Source organism: Triticum urartu, chromosome 6A (genome assembly GCF_056163025.1).
Source record: "Triticum urartu cultivar PI428250 chromosome 6A, HENAU_Tu73, whole genome shotgun sequence".
NCBI lineage: Eukaryota > Viridiplantae > Streptophyta > Magnoliopsida > Poales > Poaceae > Triticum > Triticum urartu.
This window is the reverse complement of record NC_141878.1, coordinates 18843063-18862407: the sequence shown is the minus strand read 5'-3', so window position 1 is coordinate 18862407 and position 19345 is coordinate 18843063. Positions and strand designations below refer to the sequence as shown.

The following is a 19345-nucleotide window of genomic DNA, read 5'->3' as shown; positions in this document are numbered from 1 at the left end:
CTAGCCACTCGTCTCGGATGTTGTGCTTGAAAGCCGCTAAGGCCTCCGCATCCGGACAGTCGACGATTTGATTTTTCTTTGTAAGAAACCGAGTCCAGAATTGCATGGCCGACTCTTCTGGCTGCTGAATTATGTGGCTCAAGTCATCTGCGTCTGGTGGTCACACATAGGTGCCCTGAAAGTTGTCGAGGAATGCGGCTTCCAGATCTTCCCAACAGCTAATGGAGTCCGCTGGCAAGCTATTAAGCCAATGCCGCGCTGGTCCTTTAAGCTTTAGTGGGAGGTATTTGATGGCGTGTAAGTCATCACCGCGGGCCATGTGGATGTGGAGAAGGAAGTCCTTAATCCATACTGCGGGATCTGTTGTGCCGTCGTATGATTCAATATTTACAGGTTTGAAACCTTCTGGGAATTGATGTTCCATTACTTCGTCTATGAAGCATAAGGGGTGTGCGGCGCCTCTGTATTGGGCTATATCGCGACGCAGCTCGAATGGGTCTTGCCCGCCATGTTCAGCCCGGCCGGATTTGCTTTTACTGTATCTGGCGTGACGTTTATCGTCTCGCAGAGTGGTGCGCCGTCTTGATCCGTAGATCGATCTTGCATGCTTTGCTTTGTCCTCCAATATGTCTCGCAGGTTTGGCGTATCTCCCCATGCCTTTTTATTTGAATGGCGTCGGGGTGGAGGCTGAGCTTTTGGCTGGAATGCCTCTCTATCGCGGCCACGAGGTGGCCGATCAGCCATATCATACGCTTCTTCCTCCAGTCGGGGTAGTAACCTGCACTTTGGGTAATTCTTGGAGGGGCGCTCGAGTTTATATTCCTCAGCCGCGAGGACTTCAGTCCATCTGTCAGCTAGCAGATCTTGATCAGTTTGAAGCTGTTGCTGCTTTTTCTTCAGGCTACTTGCCGTGGTCATAAGCCGGCGCTTGAAGCGCTCTTGTTCGATGGGATCCTCTGGGACGGCGAATTCATCGTCGCCGAGGCTTGCCTCATCTTCGGAGGGGGGGATGTAATTTTCATCCTCCACCTCTCCGTCTGCCGCTCTCTCAGGAGAGCTGGCTCCTTCATCCTCCTGCTCTAAATCTTGCTGGAGGGGATTGTTGTTGTCTTCGGCACCATCCGGAGTGTTATTATCTCCTATGCCGGTATCACCACTTTTGCTTTGGCGGGACTTAGAGCGGCGCTGCTAACGTCGGCGCTTGGGTTGCTTCTTGGAGGGGTCATCCTCCGCTATCTCGTCGCCATTGCCTTCGTTGGGTGTATCCACCATGTATATGTCATATGACGAGGTGGCTTTCCAGTGCCCTATAGGCGCTGGTTCATGTTCGTCTCCTACATCGTCGTCCATACCGTCGATGTCTTCGGAGTCGAAGTCGAGCATGTCGGTTAAATAATCGACAGTGGCTACGAAGTGGGTGGTGGGTGGGCGTCGAATTTCTTCGTCGTTCGCATCCCAATCCTGTTGGCCATAGTCCGGCCAGGGCTCTCCTGACAAAGAGAGAGACTTTAGTGAATTCAGAATGTCGCCGAAGGGCGAGTGCTGAAAGATATCCGCGGCGGTGAATTCCATGATCGGCGCCCAATCGGATTCGATTGGCAGGGGCGCAGGCGGTTCGGAGTCGGAAAAAGAGTCCGGCACCTTGGGGTCACGGGCTGCGCAGAGGATTATGCTGGTGTTTGGCTCGATCGCCGTTGAGACTGCAGCCCCTAAGGCGGTGTCTAACCACCCGTCCTTGATTGGCGCAGTTGGCTCCGAACTAAGGGTCGGAGCTGATGCGAGCGCGGCCTCTGGGGTACTGTTCGGCGGCAGAGCTAGGTCATACCCATCGCGACAGTGCGGCGCGCCCGGCTGTGGCTCGAATCCGTCGAAGATCAAGTCTCCGCGGATGTCGGCCGTGTAGTTCAAACTTCCAAATCTGACCTGACGGCCAGGGGCGTAGCTTTCAATCTGCTCTAGAAGGCCAAGCGAATTAGCCCGCAGTGCAAAACCGCCGAATACGAAGATCTGTCCGGGGAGAAAAGTCTCACCCTGGACCGCATCGCTATCGATGATAGTAGGAGCCATCAAGCCTAACGGCGACGACACAGAGGAACTCTCAATGAAAGCACCAATGTCGGTGTCAAAACCGGCGGATCTCGGGTAGGGGGTCCCGAACTGTGCGTCTAGGCCGGATGGTAACAGGAGGCAGGGGACACGATGTTTTACCCAGGTTCGGGCCCTCTTGATGGAGGTAAAACCCTACGTCCTGCTTGATTAATATTGATGATATGGGTAGTACAAGAGTAAATCTACCACGAGATCAGAGAGGCTAAACCCTAGAAGCTAGCCTATGGTATGATTGTATGTTGTGATTGTTGTCCTACAGACTAAAACCCTTCGGTTTATATAGACACCGGAGAGGGTTAGGGTTACACAAGGTCGGTTACAAAGGAGGAGATATCCATATTCGTATTGCCTAGCTTGCCTTCCACGCCAAATAGAGTCCCATCCGGACACGAGACGAAGTCTTCAATCTTGTATCTTCATAGTCTAACAGTCCGGCCAATGGAGATAGTCCGGCTGTCCGGAGACCCCCTAATCCAGGAGTCCCTCAGTAACCCTTCTGAAGTTCTTGTTTTAATCGGTTATGTGATATACCTGGTATTGTGGTTTCTTGAGGGTGTGGAAACCTCTTTTCAACAGCCTCTGCCATCCTTTTTTGATTGTAGGAGACCTCTCTAAATAAGCTGTTCTCCGTAAGAAATAAACAAAAAAAAATAGTAGACTTCTCTATTTTATAGATAGAGAGATGCAATATTATTTTTTGTGGAGTGAAAATAATCCAAACCATTATGCTTTTATGAAGCAGAGACAAATGAAGTTAACACAGGGTCATTTCATCGGTCATCATGCTGAACAACACAAATTATATAGAACAAATGTGCAGAAAAAGATATTTGCAGCAACAAAACACAAAACTGGGCAACAAGAATACATAGATACACATAAAGTAACCTTTAAGCTACATAACTTGAAGAAGAAAAATTAAACCGTTAAAACAACTGCCAAAACTTCCAACAGGATGCAAACTTCAAATTTACGGAATTAACAAGTTGAAATTACAGTAGGATACACTTACAAAGTTGTACTAAATCAAAGACACTTATTTTGAAACAGAAGGAGTGATAATCAATACTTACATGGCCAGGGTCTAAAAGCAAAAGGTTATACCGGTCGTGTGATTGCTTGCTATGTTCAGGTACATCCTGCAAATAAGAAGCCCTACAGTCCTCTATGAAGCCAAATTTAGACTTATAAGAAGAACTTTTCACTGGTAAAACCAAGTGCATGTGCCACATATTATATGATCAGTCCTGAATCAGTAATGGACAACGGGTTGCATCTTCTTTTCATGAAGTAACATAGAGAAACGAGTGCGAGCATGATCTCTAGATCTGCACAACAAGTCCTTGGAATAGATATAGCTATCCTTCAGAGCTACATACCTCAACAAAGCTGATACTGTGGAATCTTCCTTTTTCAGCCAGGGCAAGTTCGCGCTGGGCAGCTGTGATATACTCCCTCCTCCCCAAAATATAAGGTGTTGTTTGACCTTGTTGGTCTTCGTTGCATAACTTTGACTACGATTTTCACATGTTATACGTCTATAAAATTAATATACAGACATATGAAATAACGTTGTTTTACAAGACAAATACGATGATGTCATTTATACATGTTCAATATATATACTTTGATATATATAAGTGGTTAAAGTCATGCATCAAAGACCGTGCAAAGTTAATCACGCCTTATATCTTGAAAAGAAGGGAATATATTTTATTGTCGTTGAGCACAGACTTCGGTTCGTGCAGCAGAGGAGGGAGCTGGTCTACTGCCAAGCTATGCGCGCAGCACCAGACACCAAGTTGCAACACAAACACCTGCACCGTGTATCTTGTCTCGGGGGTTAACTCTATCAACACATACAAGACAAGCCGCCGGCGCCTTCTTCTTCCTCTCTGGAGAGGATTGCCCAGTAAGCATAGTAATTGTTGTCCTGTCGTTGTGGGCGTGGTGCCATGGCGACCATGCCTCTCTCGGGGCACAGCAGGCTGAGCACTCTCGTTGTGAATCCGCTCTCGTCCTCGTGGTGCTCGGATCAACGCGACTTGTGGTAGAGAAAGCGCCTGCAGACGGCGGCGGCGCGAACAAGCATGGTGGGGAAGCTGACACGGGGGAGGATCTCGGCGAGGAGATCGTCGTCGTTGAGCACTTTGAATACCGCCGGCGTATCGCCCCTTGTTTTGGCTGGAGTTGGGTCTCCGTGGGGTCTGGGAAAGGGGATCGAGCGAGGCAGGTTTTTTTCTTTTTCTTTCAAGTACCTGATTAACATTTTTTATATACATGATCAACATTTTTTCATATACTAGTTCAATATTTTTCAAATACTTATTCAACATTATTGATATACTTGTTTAATATTTTTAAATACTTATTCAACAATTATAAAATGTTTTATGAAGAGTGTTTTTTTGTAATATATATATATATATAATATTTTTAAGTATAAACAAAAGTACAAAAGAAAATAAAAAAGAAAACAGAAAAAGTAAAAAAACTGGGAAAAAAGAGGCTGTAGCCTCCCGCACTCATGGGCTGGCCCAGCTCGGGGGCGATACTCGGACTCGCTGAAGGGGCGACCGACCCGGGCCAACCCACGTGCGCGGCAGGCCACATGCTCGTTTTTCTGCGTTTTTTTTTCTGTTTTCTGCTTTAGTTTCTTGCTATATTTTTGTACTCTTGTTTATACTTTATAAAACATTATGTATATACATACATATATATATATATATATATAATAAAAACACTCCAAACAATATTTTAAAAATAAAATGTTGAACGAGTATTCGAAAAATGTTGAACAAGTATTTGAAAATGTTTCATAAGTATTAAAAAATGTTGAACAATTTCCGCAAAAAAATGTTGAACAAGCATTCGGAAAATGTTGAACGTGTATACAAAATTTTATGATCAAGTATTAAAAAATTATGATTGTTTTATCATGTATATAAAAATGTTAATCTACCATTTTGAAAAAAATATTGAACAAGTACTTGGAAATATTAATCAAGCATTCAGGAAGTGTTAGATGTGTATAGAGAAAATGTTGACCATGTATTAAATAAATGATGAAAAAAATTAGATCATGTACGTAAAAATGCTAATCAAGCATTTGACAAAAAATATAGAACAAGTATTTTCAAAAAAATTATTCAAGCATGTGGAAAAATGTTGAACAAGTATTTGTAAAATGTTAATCAAGCATTTGGGAAATTTTAAATGTGTATAGAAAAAATGTTGACCATGTATTTAATAAATGGTGAAAAAAATTTAATCATGTGTATAAATAATTTTAATCAACTATTTGAAATAAAATGTTGAAGAATTATTTGAAAAATATTAATTAAGCGTTTGGAAAATGTTAAATGTGTAGAAAAAATGTTGTCGATGTATTCAAAACATATTATTATTTTTATTGAAAACTATTAATCAAGCTTTTAAAAAATATTAAAAATGAATCCGTAAAATGTTGGCCGTGTATTAAAAAAATGTTTAAAATTTAGAGGAAAATGTTAACTATATATTCGGTAAATGTTAATCTTGTGTTTGAAAAATATTAAAACTGACAATGTATTACAAAAATATATCATTTGTATTGGAAAAATGTTAACGTGTAAACAATGTTGTTAACATATACAAAAAATGTACTCCCTGCCTTCCTAAATATAAGTATTTTTAGACATTCCACTATGGACTATATACGGATGTATATAGACATATTTTACAGTGTAGATTCACTCATTTTGTTCCGTATGTAGTCTTTTACTGAAATATCTAAAAAAAACTTATATTTATGAATGAAGAGAGTAGAATAATAACCAATAGAAGAAAGAAAACCGAAAATTGGAACAAAATAAAAAATAATAAAAAGAAAGTAAAAAAACAAAGAAACGAAATGCAAAAAAGAATGAAAGAAAAACGGAGAAGAAAAAAGATCCAGAAGAAAACCGCTCGAGTAGCCTCAAGTAGGATGCGCCCTACCCCTCGTATTTCTCCCCGTATTTCTAGGCCTGGCCTTGCAGTTAATGCCCATCAAAGTCCAAACTGCATAAAAAGAAAAGTATAAACTGCTCTAAAAAAACAATGTATAAAATGCAGTAACTAATAAACTGAATGTGCTGTGCGTACGACGATTTGCCATCCTATGTGTGTACAACACACATATTGAGCATGCAGATTCAGAACGAGAAAAAAATCAACGAACCGTGTTTATCATCATACAAGGATCGGACAGATTTTGTCGTATTTAAATGCAATAATATGAAAATCCAACAAACAATTTTTTGGGTTGATAAAATTATTTGAGAAAATACTGCACTCCGTGAGATCCCGCAGCTCGCTTCATGCAATGAATACAGACCCCGAGAGCCCTGAGGATAGCGGCGCAACAAATTCCAATGAATGTGCAAAAACATGCGTATAAAACCAACACGAGACTGTCACTGTTACATCCCAAACAAATTGTGTTGGAGATACAGCAGGTGATGGGAGCTATATATAGGGCTAGCCGAATCATCGCTCTAATTTTTTGCACAAACTGCGCCAAGCCACTTTGAAGCAGAGTTTCTTTGTAGATGCGCCAAGGGACCCTGTGTAATATACATCGAAGAACAACTTGATCGACGGCCAGCTGAACAATCCGGAGCAAGAGGGGAGCTAGGGCATCCCTTTGAGCACCAGGGAGGTTGCCACGGAGCCATCAGAAGTGGCAAGAAAACGCCTTGAGACAGAACACCAATGCAACAGATCACCAGCAGATTCATAATACATGGACAAAAGCTCTTTTTTTCATGTAGATCGTCGATTCTGATCCACCTACTCTGTTATTTGATGAGTGGATCGACATCAGCAAGGATTCAGATTACAAAACTGTATATAGCGTAAAGATATAAGCATGTGAAAGAAGACAGACGTGATGATTACCCGTTGCGCATACGAGCGTTCTAGAACCTGATCAGGATACTGTCAATAGTCTTGAGCTGCTCTGTTTCTTCTGAACTAGCAATTCCAGGATCCACATAGCACAACTGAAAAACAAAAGGCGTAAGAGGGCGGGATATAAAAATGCATTAAACGTTGTCACCCTTCTGAGATTCATATTTCACCAGCTATTGACGTACCTGATATTGTGGTTTCCTGAGGGTGTGAACACCTCTTTTCAATAGCCTCTGCCATCCTTTTTTGGTTGTAAGAGACCTCTCTAAATCAGCTGTTCTCTGTAAGAATTAAAGAAAAAATATATTATACTTCTGTATTTCACAGAGAGAGATGTAATATTACTTTTACGGAGTAAAAATACTACAAATGAATTATGTTTTTATGAAGAAAAAAAAAGGTTAAAGGGTTCAGGATCAATCTCAACAGTCATCATCTCGAACAGCATAAATTATGTTGAACAAATGTGCAGAAAAAAATATTTACAGTTGCAGAACAGAAAACCGGGCACCAGAATGCCTATATACACACATAAAGGAACCTTTAAGCTACATTACTTGGAAAAAAATTCAACTAGTAAAATAACTGCCAAAACTTCCAACTGGATGTGAATTTCAAAATAACAGAACTAATAATAGGAATATAGGATACACTCATATAAGAAATAATAATCAATACTTACATGGACAGGGTCTAATACCAAAAGGTTATATCGGTCTTGAGATCCACGATTACCCTTTTGCTTTTGAATCCCAACTATAGTCCTCGAATGACCTTGATGTTGGAAATACAATGGGCTGTGAAGGGCACCTAGTTAGTCAGTTTAAAACAATCTTCGCATTTAACAACTTAGCATGCTGTCTCAAAGCTGCAGGCATACAGATGGTGGGATAGGACATTCCATAAACAAAAGATACAGATTCTCTTACGTTTTATCGCTGATGATGACATTCTTTGAATTGTGCAACATATCAGCACGCTTGCTTGAAAAGTAGTTCCATACCCAGTCGACAAGGACCTGCTGGCCTCTCATGTTTTCAGCATCCTCTTGACTAAGTTCACAAGTCGATGATCTTGGAGGAGGATTAGTCTTGATCAAATACTTATCCATGGGCCCACATACTCGTTTCCCGCTCTTACCATGCAGACTCGATGATTCTGTGCTATCAAAATCTACAATCCTTGCACGCACACCAAAAGAGCGCAAGAGGGTAACACATTCTGATGTCCCTATCCACTTCTTGACACCATAAATTTTGCTATCGAAATGACTTGCACCAACAGCATCAAAACCTTTATCCCAAGCAATCTCAAGCCATCTCTGAAGTGAAGGGATGTCAGGAATAAATCCACAGCCGCCAAACAGAACCTCCCTCGTCTCTGGTCTTTGCCTCAACAAATGAGAGCTCATCATCTGGATATTTCTCCACCCACATCCCCATCCCTTGTCTTCTGATGAAAGACTCTGATGATGGTCAACATGGCCTGATATTATACTTGTTGATGAGCCGCCTTCCGATTCAAGGCAGCTCCTCAACAAGTTCATAACGCCAGCTTCAATTCGTTGAATTTCGCTTCGAACCTGTGCTCCGACCAAGCAAGTAATTTGTTCATACAGTACATTTTCATAAGGAGATGGGCCTCTGATGATGCTTGATGAGGCCCCTTGAGCAAGAGAATCGTCATTAGGGAACGGCAGCTTGCTATGTTGAGGTACATCCTGCAAATAAAACTGTCTGTGGGTATATTTTCCACAAGAAAACATGGAAAAGGTAAAAAGCCCTACAGTCCTCTATGAAGCAAAATTCAGACCTATCAGTACAATGTATCCAATGAAATTGACTAGCAATAGGAAGAAAAAGATATAAGAACGAGTACATGTGCCACATATGATATGAGCAATGCTGAATTAGTAATGAACAATGGGTTACATCTACTTTTTCTTACAGTAATAATATAGAGAAACGAGTCCGAGCAAGATCTTACCACAACAGTACTAGTGCTCAATTCTGCGGCCATGGCTAGCTGCGCCAACTCCATGTCCCTCTGAACCTCATCATCATCGAAGTGGCTGTTCGCGTGCCTAGAACAGTGACCAGCAACAACATCAGCCAAGGCAGTAAAATTATAAGTTCAGAATCATGTATAGTATACTGAAGAAAAGGGGGAGCTCCATCCGTCCAACCGGAGGACACAAGAATCGGCCATTACCGTTCGAGCTCGGCCGTCAGGACTTGGTGGCCGCAGATGGGGCACGACGAGATCATCTCCGCATCAATCAACAATTATCACTGTTCCTACAGAGCGCACAGAGGCGAAATCTTGTGTAAGGACAGAACTAGGGTGGGAATCCGAGACACTCACGGCGCCACTGCCCGTCAATCGTGGTGTGGCTGGAATCGAGACATCGGATTGCGAGGGAGAAGATCGGGCTGGTTGCGTACCAGCCGGAGAAGATGGGAGGCGGCGGCCTGCTCCGGCCTGCGGCGGGGGAGGGGAGGGGACTGGAGGCGGGTCGGTGCGCCTGGCGAGCGTGCGGGGAGAAGGGGGCAGGGGGCTCGGCGAGGGGCGGAGGAGGCGGACAGGCACGAGCACGTACCGGCGTCGGCGGCGTCGTCGTCGGCGGCGCCGGCGGCGGCGATGTTTTCTTTTTGACGGACGGAATCGAATTTCTGGGTTCGGGACACTGCGGGTTAAAATAATAGGAGGGAAAAGGACTATGGGCTCTTGGCCCGTGAAGGGGTCAATGCGGATTTATCATTTTTTACTTAACAGTTTTGATAAAGCACATCTAGATTTTATTTATGCTAAAAAAATCTAGATTTTATTTAAATACATGATTAACATTTTTTTTCAAGCACATGCTGTGAATTGTTTTTCTAATATGTGTTAATCTTTTTCCAAGCACACATTGAAATATACTTTTGTAATGGCATGAAGCATTTTATAAAACTATGCGGACATTTTTCTACATTGTATTAATATTTTTCTCTTAGATGTCACCAACATATTTTTTTGAAACACGTGCATTTTTTTAAATGTAACCTACATTTTTTGAACTTTACAAACATTTTTTAACATTGTATAAACATTTTCTTAAAATGCCATGTTCATTTGTTTTAAAACACATCAATAATTTTTAAATGACACGCGCCCACTGACGACCGTGCCCCCTCGTCCACTTTCCTTCCTGTCTCTACCACCACCGTCTCCTCCCCATCCTCACCATTGGCAACCACACGACAACAACATAGTGACAAGGAGCCTTCGATGAGGAGCACAACGACCACAGTGGAGGCAAAGAGGGAAAGGAGCTCGATTGACGCCGCCGAGGTGGGGGTCAGAGTGGGGGTGCTACTCCTGCTCAGGGTAGTATCTAATCTGTTCCACTTAACAAAAAACAATTATTTTTTTGGAAAACTGGTATAGTATGTAACCAACTATTATTACTACAAAGCTCGGTCCATCTCCATATGCGCGAGCTGGCCTCACTTTACACACATGTCCCAAGTTAATTCATCCCGCGAGAGGAGCGATCGTCCGTCTCCTCAACAAATGAACAACGTCTTTTAATTCCATCTCTTTTCTCAAGGCGGGCAATACCGATCATGATTTTCTTCCCCCTCCCAACCACTTCAATTCACACCAGCATGTCAACCTTCTTCGAGAACCACACCAGGGGGTCGATTGCCATAAGCTGAAAGATGAGAATGGCAGATAGCATGGTCGCACCAGCTCTACCGTGCTCGGCAGAGCAATATGTCCGCTTCCCGGCCACCAAGGCGCTTGGCGAGATTGTCGATTGCCGGCTGCTGGTCCTCCCAGCGAAGACGGTTGTCCAATAGGGACATATGCCAAGATAGGTGATCGGAACGCAGCTACGGGACAGCCAGATCCTTCGACAATGTCATGGATCATGGTCGCCAATACGTTAATGGGAATGGCGATGCTCTTGCCCCGGTTGGCAAAGAGCCTCGTGGCAGCACGAAATAGTTGGAGGAGCTCCATGATGGACTGCTATCCAGTGATCTCTGGTTTGAGAAAGAAAACAAAGTCATCTGCGTAGAGTGAAGCGCGTGGGGAAAGCACCTTTTGCAAATGGGTGCCATCACACCGTGCGCTGCCGTACAGTCCACCATCATTGCCAAGGTATCCAGGGCGATGACGAATAACAAGGGCGCAGCGGATTCTCCTATACCAGAATCCTCTCACGTTGATGATCGGCTCAGTTAGATCCCTGTTTACAAGGACACGAGTGGAGGCCATTCCCAACAGACCCACGATCCAGCTGGCCCACTTATCCCAAAGCCCCTTTGCTGCAGCAACTGTATGATGGATTCCCAAGAGGCACTAACGATGGCATTGCCAATATTGACTTTGAGGAGCATCGTCGGCCACTTTGGACTTTGATTTGATGAGGCCCTACACAAACACGAACTTTTCTAGGATATTGTGTTTCTTGATGAATGCACTCTGGCATGTTGACACCAGCCTACCCATCTTGGGATGCAGACACCAAGTTAGCATTTTGGCGATCAATTTTATAGTGGTATGTACCAAGATGATTGGCCTAAAGTCAGTGCGCTTGGAGGCCTAAAGTTAGTGCGCTTGTAGGCCCAAAGTCTCTTGGGCAACTGCGCCATACTAGTTGTGTTTAAACACTGGATGTTAGAGAAATTTTGGTCCTGGAACTAACTCACCGCTGTTATAACCTTGACCTTGCTCCAGCAAGTGTGGAAGAAGAGCACGGTGTAGTCGTCCCCATGCGCTCAATACCCATGTCGTCAAGTGCAGCTAGGACCCCCCTCCCTTGGAAAATGGAGCCTCGAGGTCGCCGAGGAACACATGCACGGATGTGCAACCGAGAAATATCTCTAAGAACCAAGCAGCTGTTTGTAGAGCTCCAATACAAGCTCCAACTTGTCCTCTTGCCCTATGAAGAACTGCTCATTGTGTTCAATCATCTGGATGTAATTCGTGCTCCTAGTTGTGGCCTTGATGTGGAAACTTTTAGTTCAGACACCTCCACATGGGATCGCTGCCTTCAGATTGCAGTGCGGCGAGTTCCCAAGTATCTTCCCGATACACATCGCTCTTGTGTGTCCTCCATGTCATGCATCGCTAACTCTCCAAGCGTTTCTACCTCATCCCAAATCCACCCGCAGCTACTGTAGGGCAACGCGCGGTTTAGGGGCTTACAAAGAGGAAAGTGTGGTCATTTCCCCCGCCCCTAGCATTCATATTTTCTCTTTAGCCCCCCCTAACATCTTGGGCTAGATATTGGAAATATGCCCTAGAGGCAAATAATATTGGATTATTATATTTCCATTTTCATAATTAAGAGTTTACGTTCTATGTTATAACTGCTATGATCCTAGAATATGTGATTCGGTGGAAAACTCATATGCACGTGTGGAATGATAAATGGTAAATAATAGGCTCCTAGTCCTGCCTCTAAGACTGGCTCGAGTATTGTTAGTGATCAAGTTTTCCGGGTCTTAGGATATTGTTAAGTGTAACGATACTCCTAAAACAACATTGAGAGTATGACGTTAGAAGAACAATTATATTGAATCGACCCAAACTTGTTTGTTATACTTTGAGATAGTATCGCCTGATATCAATTGTTATAAACCAAGTGTTAATATGTGTTTTAGTTCCTTATACCATGAGAGTATCGTAGCCACTTCTTACCGTACGGGTGGACTTTGGGGTTGCTAAATGTCATTTGTAACATTGTGATCATAACGGCAACTTAATTACAGGTTCATCGGAAAGTTTGACAAGGGACTAGATAGCGGGAGAGTGGAATTTGCTCCTTTGACGTTGGAGAGATATTCTTAGGGCCCTCTTGGGACGACATCCATCATCGTCTGGCCAGACACATGTGACTATGTCAAGGGGATGTCGGAACATATTAACGAGAAAGAAGAAAAAACCCGATAACCACTACAAGAAATATGTCAACTAGTGACCTTCTGTCAGTGACCCTGAAAGAATTGGTCATAAATTTGTGACCATTTTAGACCAATTGGTCAAAAGCTATTCAGGGGGCTCTAAACCCTAACCCATAACGACCATTCTGGTCAGAAATGTCGTAATTTCATTAGAGGAAATGGTCGTAAAGAAGACAGCCCTGGTTCGTGCCTCATTTCTAGCAAATTACGACCAATATGAATGGTCGTTACACTTGAGTTTTAATGCAGTTGTATGATTAGGAGGCCACCTCAGCAGTCTCGCCTATGTGGAGTGCTTAGTTGTCATTTTCGCTTACATGTGTATATTCAACGAGAGCTCGTTTACAGGAGGGACCCACTTGACAGGCGGGACCGAGCCCTAAATTTGTTAGTAAAAAAGATGCATGAGGGGGGACTCGAACCCACGACCTCGTGTTGTTTAACTTGTTCGCTACCACTGGGCTAGAGAGGGATTGCTGCCCATATAGCGGAATGGCTCTATATATTGTATAAAACAGCAATTGTCTCTTGCCAAATCTAAGTCATTGACAAGTGAAACCTATTCCCAGGATCGGACAGAGCCAACACTTAGCCAATAATTTATAGGTCTTCCGACCAGGTGGCGACGGGCTGCGGGCAGGGGCGTGGTCGGCGGATGAGGGAGGGGCCGGCGGCCGAAGCGACCAGCAGGGGCGGGGGCGACCGGCGATAGGGGCAGGAACGGCCTCGCCGCAATTGACCTTGCCACAGGTGACCTTGCCCACGGCCTCGCCGCTTGCCTTGTCCATGACAGGAAATCGGCGGGGGCGGGGCGGGGCCGGCAGTGGAAGCAACCGGCGGGGGTGGAGGCGGGGCTAGCTGCCAAAGCGACCAGCAGGGGCGTGAGCGACCTGCGGTGGTGGGGGTGGGCGTAGGAACGACGCCCACGCAAGGAGAGGCTCGCCGAGCATGGGGGACTCGCCGCCGCCGCAAGCAGACCTCGCCCACGTATGCACTCCTCTCCTCCCCCCTCTCCTCTCCCCCTCTCCTCTCTGTTGATGTCATTGATTTGATGTAGATCTGTTAGGAGAATCTCCACACACACACACTGATTTTATGTAGGTTTGTTGTAAGCTTGGAAAAATCTCTTGGAAATGGCATTGATGAATTTGCTAGAAATTGTGAAGAGAATTTCTGTTGATGAAATTGTTAGGAGAATTGCTGTTGATGAAATTGTTAAGAATTCTTTTGGAATTTAGTCAATTCATAGTGGTGAATTATGTTGTCAGCTATCAATAGAACAGAGCTCTCTGTTCTATTTTGTCCAAGAGTAAATTGTGTTGATGAAATTGATGTTGTTCTTTCCCTGAAACATGATCCTGAAATTGTTGTTGCTCTCTGTTCTAAATTCCTGATTTATTTTGTCCATGAGTAAATAATGAATGCTGAGTAAATAGGATCCTGATCCATTTGACTGATTCATGCCATGAGTAAATATTGAATGCTGATTTATTTTGTCCACCAAGCTGGACTAAAGTAGTGAGAAATTGGAAATAGCTGAATGCTGTGGTTAGGGAGTTAGCATATAAAGTTGAGTGCCATTACTTCCATCCATTTTCATTAATTAATGTTGATGCACTTAAATTGATTTGCTAAGTTGCAACAATTTGTTGTCTTTGGCAGATGGACAGAAGCTGGATTAGAAAAGGAGTTAGAAAGTTTTTGAAAGAACATATGAAAGGAGTTGATGATTTCATGGCATTTGTTCGGGCAAATTTTGCCAACGATGCTCACATTCTTTGCCCATGCTGCGAATGCCTCAACCATCCAAGAATGGCTCAAGGAAGAGTGGAAGATTATCTGCTTCTTAATGGGATGTCCAGCACATATGATAGATGGATATATCATGGAGAACCTTTAGACAGTCAACCTCAACATTTTGAAGCTGATACAGATGCCCCTCATATGATGGGTGGTGGTGATGCTGGCATTGATTTCATGGAAAAGGTTTTGCGAGATAATGCTGTTTTGGAGGAAGAGGATGGGCATGAAGATGATAGGATTCCTGACCTATTGAAGGATTTGTACGATGCTGAAGATCGTGCTGATGGACAGAAGTCGTTGTTTGCTGAGGTGTTAGAGGAGGCGAAGCGCGCAGCTCATGAAGGGGGTAAATTTTCAAGATTTACCTTCACCGTGAAGTTACTCCACATCAAGTCTTTCTACCGGATTAGCAATGCCGCATTCAACGCAATACTCCGTCTTTTGAGCTTGCAATTCCCTGATAGTTGTGTTCCCAGATCTTATGATGAAGCATTGAGCATAATTCGCAGGCTGGGGTTAGGTTATGTGTCAATACATGTGTGCCCAAATGACTGTGTCTTGTTTCGGAAGGATTTAGCAAAACATGACAACTGTCCAAAATGCAATGCATCTAGGTGGAAAGATGCTAATGGGAAGAAGTCAATACCGGAGAAGGTACTGAGGCACTTTCCCTTGATACTAAGGCTGCAGTGGATGTTCATCATGAAGAAATCATCGCGTGAGGTACAGTGGAACAAGCTAAAGCGGCAACCTGTGGACAATGAGCTGAGTCATCCAGTGGACGGAGAGGCATGGAAAGAGTTTGACCGTATACATTTAGATTTTACTGCAGATCCAAGGAACATAAAACTTGGCATTGCCACATATGGGTTTAATCCGTTTGGGAACATGAGCACGTCTTATAGCATGTGGCCAGTTTTTGTGGTGCCGTACAACCTGCCACCATGGGCATGCATGGATCAGTCCAACTTCATGATGTCATTGCTTATCCCGGGTCCAGAGTCTCTAGGAAAGGATTTTGATGTCTTTATGGAGCCCCTCGTAGAAGAACTGCTCCAGCTCTGGACTGGTGTACCTACATACGATGCCTTGAGTCCGGAAGAAAAGTTCAATCTACGTGCTCCAATCATATGGTCCATCCATGATTTCCCGGCTCTCCACACTCTGTCTGGGAGGATCACAGCGGGTTATCAGGCTTGTATCCATTGTGACAAAGACCCTTGCTCCAAGAGAATAAGGAGCAAGATCTGCTATATTGGGCACCGCCGCTTTCTTCCCCGAAACCATCGCTGGCGAAGAAGCAAAGATTTTAATGGTGAGAATGAAACCCGTGACAAGCCAGCTGAATCACTAAAGAAGAGCTGGAGCAGCAACTTGAAAAGGTGAAAGATGTGAGACCAGGAAAGCTGGCGAAGAAAAAAAAAGCGTGAGGAAGGTCAATGTTGGGACCGGAGGTCTTGTTTGTGGGACCTGCCATACTGGGCTGATCTGAAATTAAGGCATAATCTCGATGTAATGCACATTGAGAAAAACATATGCGAGAATCTGCTAGGGACGTTTCTGAACATTGAAGGGAAGACAAAGGACACGGTTAGTTCTAGGCTTGATTTGGAGGACATGGGCATAAGAGAAGATTTGCATCTATAGCACAATGAAGATGAAGATACATTTGAAATGCCACGAGCATGGTATACAATGAGTAAAGAACAAAAGCTTGCATTCTGTGAATTCCTAAGAGCGGTGAAATTTCCAGATGGTTATGCTGCTAACCTAGCAAATGTTGGGGAACGTAGCAGAAATTCAAAATTTTCTACGCATCACCATGATCAATCTATGGAGTAATCTAGCAACGAGGGGAAGGAGAGTGCATCTACATACCCTTGTAGATCGCTAAGCGGAAGCGTTCAAGTGAACGGGGTTGATGGAGTCGTACTCGTCGTGATCCAAATCACCGATGATCCTAGTGCCGAACGGACGGCACCTCCGTGTTCAACACACGTACAGCCCGGTGACGTCTCCTACGCCTTGATCCAGCAAGGGGAGAAGGAGAGGTTGGGGAAGACTCCATCCAGCAGCAGCACGATGGTGTGGTGGTGGTGGAGGAGCGTGGTACTCCAGCAGGGCTTCGCCAAGCACCGCAAGAGAGGAGGAGGGAGAGGGGTAGGGCTGCGCCAAGAAGGAGATGTTCTCATGTGTATGGCAGCCCAAAACCTCAAGTATATATAGGAGAGGGGAGGGGCTGCGCCCCCACCTAGGTTTCCACCCCTAGGGGTGGCGGCCAGCCCTAGATCCCATCTAGGGGGGGCGGCCAAGGGGGGAGAGAGGGGGGCGCACCACTAGGTGGGCCTTAGGCCCATCTGAGCCTAGGGTTTCCCCCTTTTCCCTTCTCTCTTCGCCTTGGGCCCTGGTGGGGGGGCGCACCAGCCCACCTGGGGCTGGTCCCCTCTCACACTTGGCCCACGCAGCCCTCTGGGGCAGGTAGCCCCACCTGGTGAACCCCCGGGACCCTCCCGGTGGTCCCGGTACGTTACCGATAGCACCCGAAACTTTTCGGGTGACCAAAACAGGACTTTACATATATAAATCTTTACCTCCGGACCATTCCGGAACTCCTCGTGATGTCTGGGATCTCATCCGGGACTCCGAACAACATTCGGTAACCACGTATATCTATTCCCTATAACCCTAGCGTCATCGAACCTTAAGTGTGTAGACCCTACGGGTTCGGGAACTATGCAAACATGACCGAGACAACTCTCCGACCAATAACCAACAGCGGGATCTAGATACCCATGTTGGCTCCCACATGTTCCACGATGATCTCATCGGATGAACCACGATGTCAAGGATTTAATCAATCCCGTATACAATTCCCTTTGTCTAGCGGTACGATACTTGCCCGAGATTCGATCATCGGTATCCTGATACCTTGTTCAATCTCGTTACCGGCAAGTCTCTTTACTCGTTCCGTAACACATCATCCCGTGATCAACTCCTTGGTCACATTGTGCACATTATGATGATGTCCTACCGAGTGGGCCCAGAGATACCTCTCCGTTACACGGAGTGACAAATCCCAGTCTCGATTCGTGCCAACCCAACAGATACTTTCGGAGATACCTGTAGTGTACCTTTATAGCCACCCAGTTACGTTGTGACATTTGGCACACCCAAAGCACTCCTAAGGTATCCGGGAGTTGCACAATCTCATGGTCTAAGGAAATGATACTTGACATTAGAAAAGCTTTAGCATATGAACTACACGATCTTTGTGCTAGGCTTAGGATTGGGTCTTGTCCATCACATCATTCTCCTAATGATGTGATCTCGTTATCAACGACATCCAATGTCCATGGTCAGGAAACCGTAACCATCTATTGATCAACGAGCTAGTCAACTAGAGGCTTACTAGGGACATGGTGTTGTCTATGTATCCACACATGTATCTAAGTTTCCTATCAATACAATTCTAGCATGGATAATAAACGATTATCATGAACAATGAAATATATAATAATAACTAATTTATTATTGCCTCTAGGGCATATTTCCAACAGTCTCCCACTTGCACTAGAGTCAATAATCTAGTTCACATCGCCATGTGATTAACACTCACAGGTCACATCGCCATGTGACCAACATCCAAAGAGTTTACTAGAGTCACTAATCTAGTTCACATCACTATGTGATTAATACTCAATGAGTTCTAGGTTTGATCATGTTATGCTTGTGAGAGAGGTTGTAGTCAACGGGTCTTGCCATATTCAGATCCCTATGTACTTCGCAAAACTTTATGTCATATCGTAGATGCTGCTCCCACGTTCCACTTGGAGCTATTCCAAATTGTTGCTCCGTTATAGATATCCGGTATCTCTACTCAGAGCTATCCGGATAGGTGTTAAGCTTGCAATGACGTAACTCTTTACGTCGAACTCTTTATCACCTCCATAACCGAGAAACATTTCCTTATTCCTCTAAGGATAATTTTGACCGCTATCTGGTGATCTACTCCTAGATCACCTTTGTACCCTCCTGCCAGACATGTGGCAAGGCACACATCAGGTGCGGTACTTCAGCATGGCATACCGTATAGAGCCTATGACAAAAGCATAGGGGACGACCTTCATCCTTTCTCTTTCTTCTGCCGTGGTCAATCTTTGAGTCTTACTCAACTTCACACCTTACAACTCAAGTAAGAACCCCTTCTTTGACTGCTCTATTTTGAACTCCTTCAAAAACATGTCAAGGTGTGCGTTCTTTAAAAGTATCATCAGGCGTCTTGATCTATCTCTATAGATCTTGATGCCCAATATGTAAGCAGCTTTATCCAGGTCTTCCTTTGAAAAACACTCTTCAAACAACCGTTTATGCTTTCCAGAAATTCTACATTATTTCAGATCAATAATATGTCATCCACATATACTTATCAGAAATGTTGTAGTGCTCCCACTCACTTTCTTGTAAATACAAGTTTCTAGCAAACATTGTATAAACCTAAAAGCTTGGATCACTCCATCAAAGCATATATTCTGACTCCGAGATG

The 19345-nt window shown here is 44.3% G+C and overlaps 2 protein-coding genes across 3 annotated transcripts; one reads left to right on the top strand and one right to left on the bottom strand.

Moving 5' to 3' along the window:
• Positions 1-6508: 6508 nt before the first annotated feature.
• Positions 6509-9740, bottom strand: LOC147963303 (Peptidase C78, ubiquitin fold modifier-specific peptidase 1/ 2). Of its 2 annotated transcripts, none has more exons than XM_087528485.1 (8): positions 9487-9740; positions 9254-9339; positions 9029-9125; positions 7972-8762; positions 7725-7839; positions 7228-7323; positions 7031-7134; positions 6509-6927 (listed from the first exon to the last, which is right to left on the bottom strand). In XM_087528485.1, exons 2-7 carry the CDS (start codon positions 9307-9309, stop codon positions 7051-7053), a joined length of 1239 nt encoding a protein of 412 aa, XP_087384611.1. In that variant the 5' UTR covers positions 9310-9339; positions 9487-9740; the 3' UTR covers positions 6509-6927; positions 7031-7050. The 2 variants fall into 2 exon arrangements, with proteins under 2 accessions (XP_087384611.1, XP_087384612.1); XM_087528486.1 differs by having other exon boundaries at positions 9642-9711.
• Positions 9741-13947: 4207 nt separating this feature from the next.
• Positions 13948-16188, top strand: LOC147963302 (uncharacterized). The gene is made up of 2 exons (XM_087529539.1): positions 13948-13986; positions 14662-16188. The coding sequence occupies exons 1-2, from the start codon at positions 13948-13950 to the stop codon at positions 16186-16188; spliced, it is 1566 nt and encodes a 521-aa protein (XP_087385665.1).
• Positions 16189-19345: the final 3157 nt, after the last annotated feature.

Excerpts from the sequence above, each read along its gene's own strand:
- LOC147963303 (XM_087528485.1), bottom strand. The coding sequence starts at position 9,309 with ATGATCTCGTCGTGCCCCATCTGCGGCCACCAAGTCCTGACGGCCGAG. Across the intron at positions 7,840-7,971 it reads GTCATCATCAGCGATAAAAC|CCCATTGTATTTCCAACATC; the intron begins GTAAGAGAATCT and ends TGCCCTTCACAG. Across the intron at positions 7,324-7,724 it reads TGGTATTAGACCCTGTCCAT|AGAACAGCTGATTTAGAGAG; the intron begins GTAAGTATTGAT and ends TAATTCTTACAG.
- LOC147963302 (XM_087529539.1), top strand. The coding sequence starts at position 13,948 with ATGGGGGACTCGCCGCCGCCGCAAGCAGACCTCGCCCAC. Across the intron at positions 13,987-14,661 it reads CGCAAGCAGACCTCGCCCAC|ATGGACAGAAGCTGGATTAG; the intron begins GTATGCACTCCT and ends TGTCTTTGGCAG.